At 31.0% G+C, this 23270-nt stretch overlaps 2 protein-coding genes and 1 long non-coding RNA gene across 4 annotated transcripts in view; 2 read left to right on the top strand and 1 right to left on the bottom strand.

Moving 5' to 3' along the window:
* The window catches only part of LOC127711882 (glucose dehydrogenase [FAD, quinone]-like), a 41107-nt gene extending 39353 nt beyond the window's left edge, over positions 1 to 1754 (top strand). Inside the window, exons 11-12 of the mRNA XM_052218046.1 lie at positions 680 to 854; positions 1528 to 1754. Of these exons, the coding sequence (XP_052074006.1) occupies positions 680 to 854; positions 1528 to 1754 (402 nt within the window). The remainder of the gene's footprint in view (positions 1 to 679; positions 855 to 1527) is intronic.
* Positions 1715 to 4591, top strand: LOC127712099 (uncharacterized). Its single transcript, XR_007986935.1, has 2 exons — positions 1715 to 1750; positions 4009 to 4591. It is a non-coding gene; the product is annotated as an uncharacterized LOC127712099 (long non-coding RNA).
* A 3805-nt stretch (positions 4592 to 8396) lies between these two features.
* The window catches only part of LOC127712074 (breakpoint cluster region protein-like), a 48021-nt gene continuing 33147 nt past the window's right edge, over positions 8397 to 23270 (bottom strand). For both annotated transcript variants that reach the window (XM_052218271.1, XM_052218272.1), the window contains exons 11-23: positions 20989 to 21060; positions 20421 to 20574; positions 19724 to 19785; positions 16970 to 17012; positions 16566 to 16634; positions 15858 to 16054; positions 15332 to 15388; positions 14755 to 14864; positions 14084 to 14145; positions 13623 to 13700; positions 13136 to 13270; positions 12209 to 12314; positions 8397 to 11712 (exon numbers count right to left, since the gene is read on the bottom strand). In XM_052218271.1, coding sequence (XP_052074231.1) covers positions 11487 to 11712; positions 12209 to 12314; positions 13136 to 13270; positions 13623 to 13700; positions 14084 to 14145; positions 14755 to 14864; positions 15332 to 15388; positions 15858 to 16054; positions 16566 to 16634; positions 16970 to 17012; positions 19724 to 19785; positions 20421 to 20574; positions 20989 to 21060 — 1371 coding nt within the window. In that variant the 3' untranslated portion in view covers positions 8397 to 11486. The remainder of the gene's footprint in view (positions 11713 to 12208; positions 12315 to 13135; positions 13271 to 13622; positions 13701 to 14083; positions 14146 to 14754; positions 14865 to 15331; positions 15389 to 15857; positions 16055 to 16565; positions 16635 to 16969; positions 17013 to 19723; positions 19786 to 20420; positions 20575 to 20988; positions 21061 to 23270) is intronic.

Below are 23270 nucleotides of genomic sequence, written 5' to 3'. Positions count from 1 at the left end.
ACATACACCCCTAGCATAGTAGACAAATCTTGTAATACATATGGATAAAACGTCAAAACTGTTATTTAAGTAAATGCTATATATAAACCAATATAATTAAATTCTAATAATAAATGCAAGATATAAACATAGTAATGTTTAATTACTTTGTGTACGTTTTATGGCAAATTGGAGTCTTCAATGCTCTTCAACTTCGTATTTTATTTGGCCTTTTTAATTTTGTTGATTCGAGCGTCAATGATGAGTCTTTTGTAGACGAAACGCGCGTCTGCTGTACAAAATTTAAATCTAGTATCTATGATGAGTTTATTAACAACCACTAGATCGATACCACTGCTGGTGGAGGTATCCGTCTTTAGGGTATCACCAGCCCAGTAGTCAGCACTTCTGTGTTAACATGATTTATCATTGATATGGTCATAATTATGAATTATGTGCTTACAAAACTTTGAATTTTTTGAAATACTAAGGATTTACTACCAAAGTAATAGATTACCATACCTGTATTTGGCAAAACAATTCTGAATTTTGGGTCCTCAATGCGCTTCAGCGTCGTACTTTATTTGGCCTTTAACATTTCTGATTCGAGCATCACTAACGAGTCTATTGTAAACGTTACGCGCGTCTGGCGTACAAAATTTTAAGCCTGGCATCTATGGTGCGATTATTTACAATTTAGGTAAAGGAAGAGCTTGCTAAACGAACAGATCCTAATAGTTTTGTGGTTATTATGAACTTGCTGCATGCAAAAAGTAGAGGAACAATTACGCTGTCAACAACTAGTTCGTCAGACAAGCCTGTTATTGATCCAATGTATCTTTCTGATTCAGATGATGTTGAGACATTTGTCAAAGGTATATTGAGATGAGCAAGGTTAAACACAAAATTTTTGTTTTTGTTTGTAAGGATAATCCATGGTAGATTAACAAGATATGTCTGCAAAATGAATATGATAGTTAAACGAACTAACAAATAAATTGCTATCCTAATTATCATCGTGATTTCTATAACCTGACTGATAATTTATTAAGAGTGTCAATTTATGTCTATTTTATTTGAATAATATCCTAAAATAGAAATGGACTTAAAAAAAAGGCGAGAAAACAAATTACATTTACCTCGTTTGGACTTTGGTGGATTGTTGTCTCATTGGCAATCATACCAAATCTCAATATTTTTATACAACGAGGAAAACTCTGAAACGATCACATTTGAAATGCTTCAGAAGAGCCCGCTTTTCGAAACGTACGAAACAACCAATGCACTCATGGTGAATGAGTAGATAGCAAAGGATATATAAAGTAAGTCGACATCAAAATCAAGAGGCGAATACTCAAACACATCAAGTAAAAAGCTACAATTGCATGGTACAGACAAAGAATAAAAGACAATCAACATTTTATCTTACAATACACTCCTTTTAAAGCTTGAAGTGATGTCAAGTACTCCAGAAGGATACTTCGTTTACATTAATTAACTTCCGATTATCAACTGCAGTTTAAATGGATATTTTCAAATATACTGCAGGAATTCGATTTTTGCAAAAACTTCAAGAAACTAAGTCATGGAAGAGCATAGGAGCCACGTTAATTAGACACGACACACCTGGTCATTGCAGTGAAGAAGAATATGATGAGGACAATTATTGGAGATGTATGGTTCGCCATTTTGCCAATCAAGCAAACCATCAAACAAGTTCCTGCAGGATGGGATTAGACGATGAAACTGCTGTTGTCGACCCTCAACTCAGGTAGCCATTTCAGTTGATATTTTATAGTGTGTCTTTCTATGTTGTAATGTTACACTATTATTTCAGGATAGGGTAGAGGTTGGTGCCTGTTAAAACGTTTAAACCCGCTGCATTTGTTTGCACCTGTCCTATGTCAGGAACCTGTTGTTCAGTGGTTGTCGTTTGTTAATGTGGTTCTTAAAATGTGTCTCGTTTCTCGTTTTTTATATAGATCATGTAGATTGGATCGTTGGTTTTCCTGTTTGAATTGTTTTACACTAGCCATTTTAGGGCCCGTTATAGCTTGCTGTTCGGTGTGGGCCAAGGCTCTGTGTTTAAGGCCGTACTTTGACCATAATTGTTTACTTTTTACACAATGTGACTTGGATGGAGAGTTGTCTCATTGGCACTCATACCACATCTTCTTATTAATATAGAAAACAAGTACAGTTTACTAAGGTTTCAACTCCCTCAGGCTAGTTGGCCTAAGAATGAATTGGCTATTATTTTAGGTCATTTTTGATTATATGGTGCTTCAACTGTTTCGGTTTCATACATCCTTGACTTTCAAATATTCGACTTTGAGCTTTCCTGATGCAGGTAAATCCAGAAAAGCGATTTGGACGCATTAAATTTATAACGTGTTGTTTTCATTTTTTATTTTTTTATTTTATTTTGCTCAAAGGAAATAATTTGCTTGTATATGTACATGAATGTGTACTTTGTTTCTTATATATTTATATGCAGGACTGTAATATGTTTCTGTTTTCACTTTATATAGTTTTTTGGTTCTTATAGGTCCATAACATCATGCACGTAGAAAATATAAAATATCAATAGAATAGAACCCTTCGTGATTTGTAACAACCTCAAATATCAAATTTCTGAGCGTCTTAGAAACAAACGTACTAGTATTTTAGACTGATTCATGGGATGACATACGAAAACGGTGTTGCTGAAACCTTAGTACTCATGTCTTAATTTATCAGCGGGGAATTTTAGAAAAAAAAGATATAAATCGTGTCAGAACCAAAGCTCTGATTACTGAGCTCAAGAAGCCATCGTCAACTTACAGCCACCAGCAGTGTTATCGACCCAGTACTAGTGAATACAAAGACTTACTAATAATTAATTTGGTGCGTCCACGGCACTTTTCTTGATTTACCTTCATCAGAACTTTAAAACCCAAACACGAGAAAGCCAAAGATGGAGATAGTTGTAAACTATGTTTCTTCTTAATTCCTTAATTTATCAACAGAGTTTAAAAATATCAATGTTAAAGATCATATCTGTACCGAACCACAAACTACTAAGCTGGCGATACCATCGGGGTGACGACCCACTTCTAATAAATGAAAACAACATTTAAAATATTAAAAAATAAATCTATGTAACGGATATTCATGTAATAAATGATGATCCCACTAGTAAGATGAGGATTATTTTATGCATATGGAAATCCAACAAACGTTTCTGCTACACTATTTAAATAGTAAATGTTTTTCACAATCATCGGTCTGTTTTTGTTTTGGTTTAACCATGAAATATTTCTGATATTGCATTCTTCTGTCTGATTTCAGATGTTTCTTATTATTCTATTTCAAAACTTTCAACTAAATCTCTTTTTCACACCCTTACTTATAGCTCATACCATATTTCAGAATATTCAAGGGAAATTAAACTATCTTTTCGAATCTCATAAATCTATTAAAAAAATACATATTAAGGAAAAACACAAATTGAGGGGATTGCAAAAGGAGCGAGACCGGATGCTTACGTGAGTAGACGTTTTCTGCTATGAATGCACCCCTCCATACGAATCCACTCTCAGTCGAAATGTTACAAGCAGAAATAGATAGTTAACAGATCGGAAGACTATATAATGTCATCTTAAGATCTAAGACCGCGAAAACATGTCAATAGTGAGTCTAGACACAGACACTGGCTTGTGTAGGCCAATCAATTCGTGGTGGTGATTGTTAAACTTATATAGTGTCAAAAATAGTCTCTAAGTTGCTATTTTACCAGCTCCGGCAAAATAGCCTCCGTAGCGCTATTTTGCCGGGTCCGGTAAGAGAGCCGGTAAAATAGCTCATAAAAGGCTTATTTGCCGGAGACGGAAAATGGCAACTTAAAGGCTATTTTGCCGGAGCCGGCAAAATGACCACTGACTTATTCATAAAGGTAAGTGACAAATTTAATATTTAACATTTATAGATTTTTTCTTTATTCATATTTTATCTTGTTTATGCAGAAAATCACTTACTTTGTATTTTTAGGGTTAAAGGTATAAAGAGTCTGAGAGTAGCCGATGCATCAGTAATGAGAAATAACCCTTCGGGCAACACCAATGGTCCGACAATGATGATAGCCGAAAGAGCTGCTGATTTTATCAAAAATAGCAAGTGACAACAATAGACGTCTTATAAAGTTTTCTATAATTTAGTTTGTACTACATGTCAACTGAATTTTGTTGTCAACAGTAAACATATTTTGAAATTTTATACTGTTTATAGTTTGTCAGTGAATTATGTTATCATCACTACTCATGTTTTAAGTCTTCTGTCGTGAGGCGTATTTGCTACTCCATGGAATTGCAGTTCCTTGATGTAACAAATACACGACAATTTGTCCACCATTTACTTCTAGTGGTAGCCAGTGAACACAACTATTCCTTATTTCGTGTTAAATGTTATCAGCTTATACTTCAGCTTAACTCTGACAAGAAACATTTACTGGTACTTACGCAAAAAAAAACGAACACCAAATACAATAACAGATTTGAATTCTTCTAATTAATATCTAAATATGCTAATCATTTGTTATTTGCATGAGCTATAATAAATAAACTTTATCATATGCCCTTTGTGCTGCTTGTATATTTGCAAAAATTGTCTACACAGGGACGGGTATTCCAAGTAGCCTACAAGCTGGCTCTAGTTATTGTGTTTGGATCACCTTCTTAATCCTTGTATTCCCAAATGGTCATATTCTAGGATAACGTTCTGAATCCATGAATTTCAAACTGATCATATTAATCTGGCTTCACCTGTTCCCTATGGATCACATTTGAATCCATGTATTCCCACTAGAACATATTATACCCAGGTATTTCAAATGAATCACAATCTTGCTCCAGTGCAATATGTACTAGTACTAGTATTCAACATTGATCTAGATTCTGACTCAATGCTGCCAACATGATCATAGTCTAGTTTCGAATATTTCCACTCATGGAAATATTCTTTTTCCACTCTTGGATGTATTCTTGCTACATTAATTCCAAATGTGTCATTTCTAGTTCTAGGTAGTCTCACTCGTTCTATCTTCAAGAATTCCCAATAGTATAAACTCTGGTTCCAGGTATCTATGATGAAGTATATTCTAGCTCCTTAAAGGGGCACTAGCTGTCAAATTCATGTTCACCGATTTGACTCAAATTCTCATATTTGATTAATAACAATGTAAAACATTTATCCAAATTATTAAAAGTCTAAAATAAACAACTTACAGGGCCTGGGCTTGATAATATGTAGCTTTGTTTCTTGTGTATTTTAGTCTAGACGCCATCTAATTAACTATCGAGTTGTCCTCCGAAAACCACCGATGGCCATATAAGGTATATAAACATAAATATAGATATAAATAGATTAAACTAACTCGTGCAATTGGATTTTTCTAGATCTATTTAATTTCATATTATAGATTAAAAATATATGTTTATCATCGTTTTTACCTGTATAAGAATGATTTTCTGTCGATCGAATCAGCCAATCAAATGATTTACCTTTGTTTCACTTTCAATGTTGACATTCTTTTCCTTTAAATGACTGATCACGCACGATTCATGCGTTATCCATCTCTAGCTAAGGGGTTAAATTGAAGTTCACATGAATACGGATTCAATGAGGTCGAATTATTCACTTACAAGCGAATAATTAATCTTCAATGTTTCTTAGCTTATTTTGTCGAAATTGAACCATACTTGCTGCTAAAAGTGAATTATTATTTCACTATTTCACTTTCATTATTGACTGAACAAAAAAAATCCTATTTTAGATTTTTTATATATCTCGTAGCTAGTGCCCCTTTAAATATATATCTAATCTTCGGTCACATACAATGTATATAGGATGTAAATAAATCTTTAAAAACTAGATATCATTGAGATGGCAGCCATCTCTGTGGGACCCGCTGTGAATAATGTGTGGTAAAAAATTTGTATCTTTATCATTGGACATGGGGTTGTCAAATGAAACCAAAGTTTTTGACCTTGACCTTTGATCTAGGAAGTTGTACATAAATTATGACACACCGTCTGGTGTTGGTTTATATACATATCAAGTATAAACTTTGAAATCATAACGGTTCTCAAGATATAGAGCGGACACGATCTTTACCATAGGACATGGGGTTGTCAACTAAAACCAGTTTTTGACCTTGACCTTTGACCTAGGAAGCTGTACATACATTATGACACACCCTCTGGTGTTGGTTAATATACACATCAAGTATAAACTTTGAAATCATAACGGTTCTCTAGATATAGAGCGGACACGATTTGTTACGGACGGATGGCCGGACGGACGGACAGACGGACGGACGGACGGACAGGCGGACAGACAGACTGATCACTATAGGGCGGCCGCCATCCGGCGGGGCCCTAATTAAATGCATCTTAAGAGCTTTTCTAGATTTACAATGAACGCAAGATGTCAATAACACTCATAATTTTCATTCATCTTTAGGGCTTTTCTGGGTTTACAATGATCGTAAGATGTCAATAACACTTTATAAGTTGCATTCATCTCAAGAGCTTTTCTGGATTTACAATGAATGCAAGATGTTAATAACACTTTATAAGTTTCATTCATCTTAAGAGCTTTTCTGGGTTTACAATGAATACAAGATATAAACAACACTTTATAGATTTTATTCATCTTAAGAGCTTTTCTGGGTTTACAATAATGCAAGATGTTAATAACACTTTATAAGTTTCATTCATCTTTAGGACTTTTCTGGGTTTACAATAATGCAAGATGTTAATAACACTTTATAAATTTCATTCATCTTGAGTTTTATGTACTATTGTTAGTCTGTTGGTCTTTTTCTATTTTAGCCATCATCGTTGTCAGTTTATTTTTATCTTATGAGTTCGAATGTCCCTTTGGTATCTTTCGCCTCTTTCTCAAGAGATTTTCTGGGTTTACCATCATCAGGTACGCTCTAACTACAAACATTACGTACGCTCTAACTACAAATATTTGAAAGGCTGTATAAATACTTGAATACACGAAGAGAATTACGACCTAAAGGAACCTTAAAAAATAACCAAATACACCGAAGCTATTCTAAAAATAGTTTCAAAAATGATCAATGCCAATTGCTGGAAGGCCATAAAAATCATTAGTCAATCGCAATAACTCCTATAAGACGTTTTCTGACAATTTATTCTTTTGGCTAATTTGTAGAAATTGTCTTGCAGATCAAAACTGCTGTTAAGTTTCTGTTGTCTTCTCTAGTTTTTACCCAAATTATTGAAAAGATCAAACATCAACATTTAAGGGAAATACCTCCTAGTAGGAGTCAACATATAATCTCATCTATGTTATATTTTTGTAGATCTCGTTTTGCTAATCATTTTTGTGTTTAAAATTTGTCTTTATTTTCTATGGTTTCCCACCAAAAAAGTGAAACATCATGATTGGTGGTCAATTACTCCTGTAAGGAGTTGACTTACAATTTCTGCTATGTTCGTAGATCCAATCCTGCTGACAATTTTTACTGATAAAGTATTTCTTTATCTATTATAGTTTTCAAGATAATGAGCAAAACACGAACAATAGGTAAATCATCATTTAAGAGAAATAACTCCTAAAAGATGTCGAATGGTGAAGTTGATATTATCCCTTCGTAAATTGTACGGACGCCATCACGAGTTGGTTAACCGTTATGGAATAACCATTTCACAGATGATATCGGATATGTTCCTTATGTCGTAACTACAATACCCTTCTCTTTTCACGAATGTGACCTACCGAATTAGACTATTTACCGGATTTGTAATAACATAAACAACACGACGGGTGCCACATGAGGAGCAAGATCTGCTTACCCTTCCGGAGCACCTGAGATCACCCCCAGTTTTTGGTGGGGTTCGTGTTGCTTAGTCTTTAGTTTTCTATGTTGTGTCATCTGTACTATTATTTGACTGTTTGTCTTTTTATTTTTGGCCATGGCGTTGTCAGTTTGTTTTCGATCTATGAGTTTGACTGTCCCTCTGGTATCTTTCGTCCCTCTTTTACAACCATGTCAATTATATGTAAATCTTGAATTGCTGATCACATTTGCCTTTAAAGTTTCTAAGTATCTATCTAAGTTTTCAAGATATGGAGAAACAAAATCGTAAAAACTGATTTGTTTAAAGCATGAGATTGGTAACTACTAGCTAGTTTGCTAAATATCAATTTATATATGGAAATTGATGTTATAATGATATAATTCTCATTCAATGTTTTCTCAACAAAACTTCCTTCAATATACTGATTTACATTTTGACTTTATTTTTATGATACCAAAGGGCTTAAAAGGACTAAAAATATCGTACAGGATATAACCTCGACCTCCCCCCCCCCCAAAAAAAAAAATAAATAAAAACAAAATCAAAAACATTTAAACAAGGTTTTATTACAGAAATAAAATTGCACATATTTTGATTTTAGCACAGAACAATATTTATAAGAAAAAATGCAAAGTAACATTTTTCATCAGCACCATGATGAACTAACAAAGTCAGTTATGCAGAATGCACTTAACAAATATTCGGTTAAAATTTTCATTCAAACATAAAATGCATGTAATGCATCTATCTTCAAAAAATATAGGTGTTGTTCCTAAGATAAATAATGTCATCTCATCAACTCTAACCCTTGAAAAATTTGCATTAACTCAGTCAGAAAATTATTAATGTAATAGTTATATTATTCGTTGAATTTTTAGAATTGTCCAAGAATGACAAATTTAAAATATTAAAAATAATGGAAAGCTACTTTAAAAAAATTTCCACTGCCATTATGGTCATGGCCTTGGTACCTATAGCTTTCAATTACATCTGATTGTCATGTATGTAATAAAATATAGGAAAGACAAAGGTAGTTAAACATTAAGCACCTGGGAAGGAAATTGTGTTTGAATATTTACATGACACCTGTTGAAGACTACAAATTGGCAACCCAGTGTAATGTGCAAACATACTGAAGTTTAGAAGAATAATAGATTTCAAAAGGCATTTTTCTGTACATAACATTAAATAAGGTCATAATTTTTAAACTAGAAAATCCTTAAAATATCAAATATTTACTATAAGATTTACACACTGGAAAGAAAGATGAAATGGGAGCAATTAAGATATGTAAATTAAGGTATATTCAAAATTATAAATTTAGACCCTGTGGTAGATATATAACTTTGATAATTTATCAATCAAGTATCATGCAAAATTTGAAATCTTGAGTGTCTGGCAGAAACCTTTTCAGTCACCGAAGTTCTTCTTTCAAATAGCAATAGTTAAGAGTGGTAGAAGTCTGGAACAATGATTTGTTCAAGAAGATATTTACCAGCTACCCAATACACAAAGTAGGACCCTTTTCAACAAATTATATGGGAAGAACATAACAATTAAACAGATTTAATTGAAATTTCCCGTCATGACATTATCATTGTCTATTTATCTGAAAAATTTGAGTAGGACATATATATACATATAAATAATACACAAAAAATTTATGTTAACAAAGGAAACATTGTAAAAAGGTAAAGCCAACAAAAATAACATGTAACTATGTGCAAATCAACAAGTGAAATAGTTGTAAATAAATATTGATTCTGTAAAATTGTCTCATATCCATTTCTTGACATGCGTAAAATGATTCTTAATAACTATTCTCTATTTCTAATATCCAAAATTTGTATCCAATTATTTTAAATTGAAAGATTTTTTTAATAAATGGTTATCAATATTGATGTGGAATATCATGAACAAATTTATAACAGAAAACAATGTTGTGAATGAAAGTTTCATGGACACTTTAAAAAAAAAAACAACTCTAAATAGATATCTTTTTTTTTAATTCCTTTAGTAACTTAGTATTTAACCAAAAAGAGGTTATGTTTCTAGTTTCAACAATGAATAAAAATCTGCTCAAATAGTTTAATTGAAAAAATCTGCCATCTTTCAACTGGTTCTATTGAAGCCTACAAATAAATATTGTAACTAAACTATAATACAATAAAATATTGAATAGAATATTATACACTATACACTGAGCAGATTTTAACTTTAAGCATTCAAAACATGGCACTGATATTCATGTCAAAAAGTAACTCGCTGGTCCTTCCAGAAAACACCTTTGGAATGATGGATTAAACGTGATACCAGCTCATGAACTTGTCAAATAATTGTACACATATAAACAGATAAATAAACAACAACAAACTTGAAATTCATCAACTGAGAATCTATAGGATTATGGTTAATTTCAATGTATGTACCGCACCCTTAAATCAAACTGAAAAAATAATTACATCATTGGCTGAACGTCCACTGCTTACAACATTTGAAAAGATTACCCAGAATGCTTTAGATTCTTAAATGACAAATTAACAGTATGTCTGTCTACCTAACAATAAAACATTCATATATAAAACAATTGGTCTTCAATATATGCAAAAAGTATTTTGTATACAAACAAAGACTGAGGTATTTATTAAATTAACAAGCCATTGAAGAATATGTATAATTATATTTTCGTTTTCTGTATTCACTGTTCTTAATGCAGTGTTAAGGTCTTTTAAAAATATTAAAGAACAAATAAAGCAATGAGTCAGACATAATGTTTTCCTTGATATACCTAAACAAGAATTATTTCATCAGCATTTATTATTTTAAATGCTTCCATACATCCTGTTTTCAGTCAACTCAAAACAAACCATTGTAATTGTTCCTATGAATATTTACATGGTTCCTATGAATATTTATATGGTTCCTATGAATATTTATATGGTTCTTATGAATATCTATATAACTATTGCACACTTTAAGCTTTCTGCCATTTTATTTAAATGTTTCTAATGTGTATCTACACAATCAGCATTTAAAAAATTAAATGTTTATAATTATCAAATTTCATTATTTGTATTAACAGAATCAACATAGAAAGTAAAAAAAAAAATGCATACATTGACTGGTGTGTGATCACCAATGTTATAAGTGTTTGCTTTTAAAGTAAATTGTAAGTTTAAAAATTCCTGAAATTCAGTGAAAGGTTTAAATTATTACTATGGAATCATATCTATGAAGTCTCTTCATTTATAATTTATCTAATTCTTTGTCATTGATTTTACATTAGTTGTAATAGGAAACATTTCAGATGCCAACATTTATATATATTATGCTTAAATATAAACTTGTACTTTACAGATGTAATGGGCTAAGATGGCCAAATTAAATGTTGATATGGTTAATAGCCATTTTTTAAAGTTAAGCACTGACACTTGTAATTTTACCATAACCCATAACTTGGTTGCCATAAAAATAAAACAAATCTTCATATAAATATAAATTGGTATAAAGTATGAACACTTTATGAATATGAAATTACATTAGAACAAATCTGAATACAAGCTAATTGAAAACAAAATAATAACATCATACATATTCATAATGGAATGGATACAAAGTCAAATCAAGTCAATTGTCTTAGATAAGCTGAGAGGATTTTCTAATACTTTTCCCAGAATGCACTAAATTCAGGAAGTAGTATAAGACAGCTGCTTGAGTAAAGACATCTTGTGCTCCTTGCATCATCATCATAGCTGGTGAAACTTTGGATTCGTCCTTCACAGCAGGATGCAGTAATGTTGGTCCAAATATTGTTGCAAGGTTATTTAGGGACATTTTATTTTCGGACTCATGTTTACTAACTCTGCAAGAGATGTTAAATTTTATATATAAATAACCATAAATAACCTCTGGCAAATTTTAAGTAGATGTTTTATCATATTCATTAACAAAAAAAGGAAAACAATAGGGCAAATTATAAATAAAACAAAAATGAATAAACAAACAAAAGCCCAATGTTGTCTAAACATTTTATTATTTAGATTAGCATTAGAGAAAGGAAATACAAAAAGATGAGCTTTAATCAAAACAGGACCACATAGATAAGTCTATGCTATGAAAATAACTTTGTATTTGTCTCTATACTTACTTCACAAGTTGCTCTATTACAGACACTAGACACTAGTTGAGATCTGGTAGATTGTGTAGTAGAAAAAATGTGGAAGTAGGTGTATATTTATATATGTACTTACTTTACAAGATGCTCTATTACAGAAACTATACAATAATAGTTGAGATCTGGTAGATTGTGTAGTAGAAAAAATGTGGAAGTAGGTGTATATTTATATATATATACTTACTTTACAAGATGCTCTATAACAGATACTATACAATAATAGTTGACGTCTGGCAGATTGTGTAGTAACTGTAACATACATTTTTCTTTTGAATCCTCATCAGCTAACGCTGTAAGTATATAATAGATAGGTAAATACTATATCCATCAGAAATTTCCATCCATTTTAAATCCACATATATATAAAGTAAATTAGTAAATGGCAATTTTTGTTCATTTATCTGATTCCTAACTTTCAAATGCAATATCTGTAATCTTGTTCCATTATGGAGCCAAAACTGTTTATACTAGTGGTACACTTCATACCCTTCCCCTTGTTTTGGATGGGTTTGTGGGATTCAGTATTAAGTTTTCTGCCTATGGTTTAGAGGTCATTTGTTTGTCCTTTGTCTTGTCCGTCTTCACATTATACATCAAACAAGACAAAACCCTATATTTGATGAATTAGTAGTTCCAGTTGAACATGTTCTGTTAAACATCTTGGCCTATATTTGATGAAGTAGTAGTTCCAGTTGAACATGTTCTGTTAAACATCTTGGCCTATATTTGATGAAGTAGTAGTTCCAGTTGAACATGTTCTGTTAAACATCTTGGCCTATATTTGATGAAGTAGTAGTTCCAGTTGAACATGTTCTGTTAGTCATCTTGTCCTATATTTGATGAAGTAGTAGTTCCAGTTGAACATGTTCTGTTAGTCATCTTGTCCTATATTTGATGAAGTAGTAGTTCCAGTTGAACATGTTCTGTTAGTCATCTTGTCCTATATTTGATGAAGTAGTAGTTCCAGTTGAACATGTTCTGTTAAACATCTTGGCCTATTTTTGATGAATTGTAATGCTACTTTTGTTTTGATGAAAGTGCAATAACTGAATACTCAAAGTCTATAATGTTTTAAAAATATTTGATGAAAAAACCTGAATAAATGCCATACCTATTGAGTCTACAAATTGTGGATATGATTCTTCTGTAAAGAGTGGTTCAGGTAGTTCTCTGAAGTATAGCTTAAGGACACCTGTCACTGCATGTATGTCTGCATCGGCTAGAATATTCAATCCAGCTCTCAAGTCTGAAATAAAAGAATCATTTTATGTATTTCAATTCTAAATTAGTCATCAAGCACACATTATTACTAAATAAATAAATATATATATATATATGAATGACAGTATGACATTTTCCTCTGTCACATTTAGTAAAGGTGGGAAATCTTGTAATTTTGTCCAATCATTGAGGAAAGTCTAAAAAATGATGCAAAAGGTTTCAGATCATATATCGTATTACTATGTGTACTTTTATCAAAAGCCCTTTTAAAACCCTGTATTTCTGACCCCTGATATTGTATGACTACACTTACTTTTATCAAAAGCCCTATTAATTCTCTGTAATTCTGACCCCTGATATTATATAACTACACTTACTTTTATCGAAAGCCCTTTTAATCCTCTGTATTTCTGATGTGACTCCTGATATTCTGTAGATTCCGACTTCATCCATTCCTATGGGTGTAAATAATACATAATGTTGAGATTAACATATTATAACTGCTGTTTTTACAAAAAGTTTGAAAATCAAAATTTACCTGTAAATATACTAATTTTCAAAGAGTAGCATTTATATATTCATCCTATATAATCAGAATCAGATTTTTTCACAAGGAACAAAAAGATGTCACTTTCAATACACATTGCACACATCGTTTTCTCTCTCTTAAAAAACCTGCAGGATCATGCTATATATATTCCTGGTTTTTACAATTTTCTTTCTGAATTATGTTCTAAATTTCATACACACTTTTATACATATTTTGTTATTCAAGATAAGCTATTAAAAATATTGAAACTGATATCACAATTCACTCAATTCAAAACATTGTACTAACCTTTTTGTTCTACAAGTCTGATACAAGATGCAACGAAAGTTGGAATGGTCTTTCCTTCTCTCCTAAAATACATAATAAAGATATTAAAACTTGTACCATTATCATTTTGATTTTGTTTTAAATCTGCTATGGTGTAATTAATTCAGGTATAAGATGCCTTTTTTCAATTTGGGGAGTACATAGCTATGCTATTTCAGCTTACATTCAAAACGCCTTCTTCCAAATTTACATATTTATAGTATGCATGAGTTTCACTAATTTATTTTATGAACTCCTTTCTTTAAGTGAATTATCATTACAATTAATGAGAGAAGGAAACAATGTTTACTCCTAAAAAGATAAAAGTTATAATGCTGTGATTTCTAATATTTCGCTTTGTCCACAGAGTACATCCCCTCTATTTTCATATTGTTTGTATATTAATTTTTGACATTTTTTCAATTTTTGTTTCAACAATCAAAGTTCCTGAAACTTAAAAATTACATGTATTTTATGATTGTTTTTTTCCCTGTTTTTTACCACAATAATTAAGCTTCCAGAATACTAAAAATACATGATTTCACCATAACGATAAGAAGTTGGCATATTAGCCCGACTAAGAAGGACAACTCTTACACATCAAGCATTTGGCAAGAGGAGGAAATAGCATTGTTGTATGCTATTAAACTTACATGGTAACAGATTTGATCTTAAATCCAAATATTCCACCATGTAGTTTAGATGGTGTTCTCTTTAGAGTTTTGGCTGTAGTGGTGTGTCTCACTGATATGGTTAATGATATCTATAATGAAGGTGAAGGAACAATATAAAATCATACATATCTAACATATTGTAAATTATGAAATTTTTGCATGCCTTTATTATTATGATTCTTTAACAATAGACAAAAATGCAAGATAAATTATTCTGATTTTAGAAAATAAGGCATACAAAAATGCTACCAAATTTAAAATGTGATTTTTTATTGTTGCGATACTTACCCTGTCTCAATTTTCATAATAATAAAAACATTGCAAAAATTTCTGAATTTACAGTATATCGTATCTAAAATCTATGATGACGAAAAATCTTTTACTTACATTTGAAAACCATTTCGCTTATTCATATCATACTTTAAATTTGATAAGAACAAATATATGATTTATGCTTATTTTCAGCATTTACTATTAGTAAAAAATTATTTTGACATTACACTGCTTACAAAACAAACAGTAATAATCTCAGTACCATAAACTTAAGTATATATACCTCATTCATAGAAATCTTTTGTTCTTTAAAACTACTACTTAACCATTCTTTACTCAACTGAAAAGGAAATCAAAATAAAATGCATCAGATGATATTAAAAATGTGTTGTTTCATAGAGGTGTAAAAAGCACTGTGTATGATGTGTAAAAGCATTTTAAGTTGTGTGTTTGGTCAATGGTCTAACATCTTAATGAAATTACATTCAGATACTTTTAATTTGTATAATTATATTTTACACTTTAGAATTGTCGCATTTATAACTGATTATTTCATCTATATTATTTCTTTTAAAATTTGCATTATTTTTGGTTTTTTTTTAAACACTGTCCTGAAAGCATGCAATGTCTAATATTTCTGCTTCAGTGTTTCAAATCTCAAACAAATTCTTTGACATACATATTTTACTTTTGTCTAAAATATATCAGGAATTTTCTCCTGCATATATATTACTTCAAAATCCTTGAAATGTAGCAGATAAAATATGTTAACATAGTGCCCATTAAATTTAAACCTCCTTAGAACTCACCTCCAGAGCACTTCGACCAATCAATACATTATTGGGACTTGCAACTTTATAACATAACACCCGTAATGTTTGTGAGCCATCAAGTTCCAGCTCGAAATCTTCATCCCAGGTAGGATCTGTTGTGTTTAAACATTTATGTGTTTGAGCTTTCTTGAAGAAATGACCATAGGAGTCCAGCTCAAGTACAGCAAACACATCTACAAAAACAAATAACGATCATTGACAAAAAGTTATGAAAATTCTGTGTAAAAGACATCATGGTTTGACTGTAATGGACCAATTCAGATGTAGTGCTGCATTATGGGAATGTTAATGTTTTGGATGTTCTGATTGGTCAAGATGCCATTTAAGAGGTTGCTGAGACTGTCAAGGTCATTAAGATTTTCTGACCTAGAATACTATTTCTTTCAAATGCTGTGGTAAATATTTTTTTCATCTTAAGGATGTAACTGACTACAAAAATGTCTTCACAAACAATTGAAAAGTATTTATTATAAAGTACTGCTGGTGTATATTTCATTTAAATTCTGTGGATTTTGTCATTAGAATTTAAGGAAACAGTAGACTATAAGATTAACACAATGGAAATAAATCAGTTTGTTGACTTTTGTTGCCTTTTAGAGTTAGAGTGAATGGATATAATGTGTAATGAAGAACAAAATAAAACAGACAAAACAAAATCTGGAAGACTATAAAGACTATATTTACCTGATGGTTGATCTAAACCATAAAGACAGTGTATTGTTACATTTAATAAACCACTCAGCATTTCCTCATCTGAAAAACAAAAACAGTTTTGTAAATTTGGTTCAAGTTTATATTGAATGTCCTAAAAGAAGTACTATTTTTACTTCATGAACTTAAAAGTTCTGAAATGCAAAATCATCTTTGAAAATGTGCAAAAAAGTTAATTTTCATATGATTAAAACTTTTGTCACGTTTATATAAAATGTCCTAAAAGAAATTCTAAATTTCAAAAGTACTTAAAAAGTTATGAAACACAAAATAATTTTCAAATTTTCAAAAGTTTATATAAAATGTGTAACAAATTGAATTTTATTGGTTAACAGCTCAACAAGAACTAAACCTGAAATCTACACAATGTAACTTACCATTTTTACTCAGGAAATTTCCTATGTTATTCACCTGAGGTAACTGAAAGAAAGACAGGATAATATTACCAATAGCATGTTGCTGTTAATTCTTCAAATCAAAACAGAAATTACAAGATGTACTGTGAGTTATTGCTCCATACTAATATACCTGGTATAAGTGGGTAAACAGGAAGTTGATGAGCAATAAATGTGTAAACAGATAAGTGAGAGGTTTAGCTAGCTATAAAGGTGTAATACCACCATTGATTTTCCCCTATTAGTCTTTGTTAAATTTGCACTTTTCAAAAAATTGTGCAGAATTTATCTTTGTTTCAAATAAAGAAATACTTGGCATGAGTAAAGATTTATCCTGTCCAGTACTATAGAAAAAATTTCACATGACATTTCATTGCATATAAGAAAATAACCATCACTGGAAGTTAACCAATCAAATTTTCCCCCTTTTTTAACCTGTGTACAAGCTTTAGTAACCATGTAACCTCAAGTTTCCAAAATATTCTATAGAAACTCCAAATAAAGAAATGATGGTGCTTTGAAATACCCAAGATATATGTTTATGACTCAGAAATGTTTTACTGCAATGAAATGTAGGATCAATTACCTACAACTGTCAAATTCAAGGGAATATTTTTTTTCGACCTATTTTCGTATGCAACCGGATGTGACGTACTATGATTTGGTGGTATTACACCTAAAGAAGACTTTTTTGTTAAATAAACTGAATGTGACTTTTTTCCTTTGTAATACTGGTTATTTCAAGCATTCCTGTCAAGTTTTGTCATAATCAGTTCAATAGTTTGAGAAAAATTTAGTATAATGTAAGACGACATCTACAGCGATTCGAGCAAAATTTCTTCGAAAAATCCAAACCAAGCCACATCATGATAGAATATAGTGTGGACCAATAAATGATCAAATATTTATCTCATCTGCCTACAAACAGTTGAATATGATACAAAAGATGACTTTAGGATGATAAATACTACCAATGGACCTCTTTGTCTTCCTAATAAGGTCTCTTTTGGTCCATTTATACCTCTCATTTCCTCAAAATTTCTACTTTTTAGGCCAATAAAAAAAAATTTTGGGGTAATTTTCACTCATTTATGATAGAAATGTTATTATAAATGATTAGTTGAAGTATTCAAGCTGAATGAACTATCCGTATAAAAGTTTACTGTCTCCAAGGAGGTTTCAATAAGTCCTTACGTAAAACTTAAATTTACGCCGCGTTCCAGAGAGGGACATAAAAAACTTCTTTTTTGGTGAATAATTTGCTGTTACTGCTTTAAAAATAATTTCATTTACTTAAAACTATATATTTATTAAAGTATTTCTTAGGAAAAATTTTCTAGTATAGCAGAATATAAGAAATAAGGAGAAAAAGCTCCCCAAAACTCTAAGTATGGCTTGTTCTGTCAACTAATATTCATGGTAAAGTCCTATTTCAAGGAAATTTTCTCATAAAATGTATTTTGGAGACTCAATCCACTCAGAATATTTCATTATTTGTAATATTTCACTTAAATAGCAAGAAATTTTAACACATGAGAGTACTCACAAGGTCAAAGGTGCATGTACAGCTTCCCATAATAGGTGTAATACCACCATTGATTTTCCCCTATTAGTCTTTGTTAAATTTGCACTTTTCAAAAAATTGTGCAGAATTTATCTTTGTTTCAAATAAAGAAATACTTGGCATGAGTAAAGATTTATCCTGTCCAGTACTATAGAAAAAATTTCACATGACATTTCATTGCATATAAGAAAATAACCATCACTGGAAGTTAACCAATCAAATTTTCCCCCTTTTTTAACCTGTGTACAAGCTTTAGTAACCATGTAACCTCAAGTTTCCAAAATATTCTATAGAAACTCCAAATAAAGAAATGATGGTGCTTTGAAATACCCAAGATATATGTTTATGACTCAGAAATGTTTTACTGCAATGAAATGTAGGATCAATTACCTACAACTGTCAAATTCAAGGGAATATTTTTTTTCGACCTATTTTCGTATGCAACCGGATGTGACGTACTATGATTTGGTGGTATTACACCTAAAACCAGGTTCAATCAACCATTTTTCTACATAAGAAAATGCCTGTACCAAGTCAGGAATATGACAGTTGTCCATTTGTTTGATGTGTTTGTGCTTTTGATTTTGCCATTTGATTAGGGACTTTCCTTTTGGATTTTCCTTGAAGTTCAGTATTTTTGTGATTTAACTTTTTATAATATCAGGAAACTCAGATTCGTAGGTCCTAAGAAAATTCATACATTGGTATTATGTGTAAGAAAAATAAGCAATGGATGGAAAAACCAATCACACTGATAAGCATGCTCAGATGAATTATGATTCAAAGTTTCAAGAAGCTCTGATGCTTAGTTTCTGAGAAAAATGTGATGGATTGGTGGTACATTTATAAAAGTTCATAATTAAATATGATATTGTCTATCAATCTACTATCTTTTAATTACACTAAAATTAACTTTTTTAACTATAAAAACAACTCACACTACTATTCAAGATAAATTCATTCATGTACAGATTTGGTTAAGCCTAACCTTGGTGAATTTTTATTTTGTCCTTAAGCTTGGTACATTTCCTATTCATGTCATTAATGTTACAACAGTTCCTCCCTGGATCAACATTTTAATATCAATTCATAAATAATGATCTCTATATAAGGAGATTATAGTAGAAAAAAAAAATGAAAAAATATAAATGCGGGACTATTACAATAATTACCTGTGTACTTTTATTGACCATTGTCTGTATTCCATGGACACTAAGTTCTCTGGTTAAACCCACTATTAATAAAAGAAATATAGGATACTTATTACAAAACTCACAATTCTCTGCCTAAACCCACTATTATAAAAGAAATATAGAATACTGATTACAAAACTCATAATAAAAGCAACAGAAGTTAATTTGATACCAGATTTAACTTTCCAATGATAAACAAATAATTGGAAGTTGTATACATGTAAGACACAACTATTTACCAAAGACTTGAGAATGTAAAAGGTGTATTTTTTTTTCTTTAAACTTTTTTCATGGAACAACTATAATGCCCTTATTTTAAATGGTTTATAACTTATAATAAGTTTTGTAAGTTTCTAACAACTCTATAAAAATAAAGAAATGTGGTATGATTGCTAATGAGACAACTATTCACCAGAGTTAAAATGATTATGGTATAAACAATTAAAGCTTTCAAGGTCACTGTATGGCCTTCAACAAGGAAAAAAAACCATACTGTATAGTCAGCTAATTGTTTCATTTCTTACACTTACTGAGCAAATGTACTTTTTAATAAAAATCCTATCTGTTGACTAATATTTTGTACACAAATATCCTTTTTTACCAACTGTAAGAATGATTTCAAATTTAACAAGCCAAAAACCCAGAAGAATAAACAATCTATTTTGTAAAAACTTACTGCCATGAGGATGCCTCTGTTGACTGAGTATAGCGTCCCTCCATTCCTCACGTTCAAAGTCTGTAGATATCAATATGATATAATCCTTTGAATCTTCATCCCTCGTCTGGATGTGTAATGGCAAGTGTGGTGACAACAAAACTAACTGAGCTTCCTAACAATCAAAAATAAATATATTGTCATATCTGTGATCATAAGATTAGTGCAATTTTCAACATAAAATTAAGTGTAAAGTATCATCCCAAATTCCTACAAAAATAAATCTTTTTTTCCCAGATCCCGAAAATTTGTTATAAATCCCTGAGTCTTGATAGATTTAAATCTGAATTCCAGGCAACATAAGAGCCCAATTCTGAATTCCCGCAAAAATAAAGGCCCAATCCTGATGTCACGAAAAAGGACCTTCCACCCCTCTCATTGAAAGAGATTTTATCTTGAAATGTTTCAGTTTCACAGTTTTGCATGCCTTTAGAGAAAGGGGACATATAATAAACTTTCCATACTACAGAAATCATTTTATTTCTTTTTAAAAAGAAACAGGAAAACTTTGTAGAAATACAATAATTACCTGTTCTTCTATTTTCTTTTTTAATTTTTCCATATTTCTTGATGATACTTTTCCAGCTATTGACCATGTTCTCTTTAATAGAAAATATCATTTCACATTAAAGTAAAAAAAGAAGGTAAAAAAAAAAACCCAACAAAATATTCTTTAACATTTTTTTTATATATTATTTATATCTACTACTACTATTTTAGTAGTCAAGTATGAAATGTTTGTGCATTGTGCAAATATAATATTCCAATGACAATCTGACATTTTAAATATTTGCCTAAAAAGAAGAGGCCCATTTGACCATTAACCTGCATTTTTGTTCTAAATACATTTACAACAATATGAACAATACATTAACCAGCAAATGTTTCAGAAACGTGTGCATGAATTTATTTAACTATAAAATTGTTTTTAAAAACATTCAAAATTAAAATTTAAAACAATTAAAATTAAGATTTTAAAACATTTTAGATTTTTCTTCACCAAGGTTTTGAAATTTAATATCCAAAAGATAATGTCCTGAAATCAAGACAACGATGTCCTGATACTAAGATGCCTACACAATTACATTTATCCTATCATAAGCTGTCCTGATACTAAGATGCCTACACAATTAACATTTATCATATCATAAGCTGTCCTGATACTAAGAAGCCTACACAATTACATTTATCATATCATAAGCTGTCCTGATACTAAGATGCCTACACAATTAACATTTATCATATCATAAGCTGTCCTGATACTAAGATGCCTACACAATTACATTTATCACATCATAAGCTGTCCTGATACTAAGAAGCCTACACAATTACATTTATCATATCATAAGCTGTCCTGATACTAAGATGCCTACACAATTAACATTTGTCATACCATAAGCTGTCCTGATACTAAGAAGCCTACACAATTACATTTATCACATCATAAGCTGTCCTGATACTAAGAAGCCTACACAATTACATTTATCATATCATAAGATGTCCTGATACTAAGATGCCTAAAGCTGTCTTGATACTAAGATGCCTACACAATTACATTTATCACATCATAAGCTGTCCTGATACTAAGAAGCCTACACAATTACATTTATCACATCATAAGATGTCCTGATACTAAGATGCCTAAAGCTGTCCTGATACTAAGATGCCTACACAATTACATTTATCACATCATAAGCTGTCCTGATACTAAGATGCCTAAAGCTGTCCTGATACTAAGATGCCTACACAATTAACATTTATCATATCATAAGCTGTCCTGATACTAAGATGCCTACACAATTACATTTATCATATCATAAGCTGTCCTGATACTAAGATGACTACATAATTACATTTATCACTCCTGATACTAAGATGCCTACACAATTACATTTATCACTCCTGATACTAAGATGCTTACACAATTACATTTATCATATCATAAGCTGTCCTGATACTAAGATGCCTACACAATTACATTTATCATATCATAAGCTGTCCTGATACTAAGATGCCTACACAATTACATTTATCATACCATAAGCTGTCCTGATACTAAGATGCCTACACAATTACATCTATCATATCATAAGCTTTCCTGATACTAAGATGCCTACACAATTACATTTATCATATCATAAGCTGTCCTGATACTAAGATGCCTACACAATTAACATTTATCATATCATAAGCTGTCCTGATACTAAGAAGCCTACACAATTACATTTATCATATCATAAGATGTCCTGATACTAAGAAGCCTACACAATTACATTTATCATATCATAAGCTGTCCTGATACTAAGATGCCTACACAATTACATTTATCATATCATGAGCTGTCCTGATACTAAGATGCCTACACAATTAACATTTATCACATCATAAGATGTCCTGATACTAAGATGCCTAAAGCTGTCTTGATACTAAGATACCTACACAATTACATTTATCACATCATAAGATGCCTAAAGCTGTCCTGATACTAAGATGCCTACACAATTACATTTATCACATCATAAGCTGTCCTGATACTAAGATGCCTAAAGCTGTCCTGATACTAAGATGCCTACACAATTAACATTTATCATATCATAAGCTGTCCTGATACTAAGATGCCTACACAATTACATTTATCTTATCATAAGCTGTCCTGATACTAAGATGCCTACACAATTACATTTATCACTCCTGATACTAAGATGCCTACACAATTACATTTATCATATCATAAGCTGTCCTGATACTAAGATGCCTACACAATTAACATTTATCATATCATAAGCTGTCCTGATACTAAGATGCCTACAC

The sequence above is a fragment of the Mytilus californianus genome, unplaced genomic scaffold (assembly GCF_021869535.1).
Source record: "Mytilus californianus isolate M0D057914Y unplaced genomic scaffold, xbMytCali1.0.p SCAF_8, whole genome shotgun sequence".
NCBI lineage: Eukaryota > Metazoa > Mollusca > Bivalvia > Mytilida > Mytilidae > Mytilus > Mytilus californianus.
The sequence above is the reverse complement of the archived record's forward strand: the minus strand, read 5'-3'. Positions and strand labels throughout refer to the sequence as shown.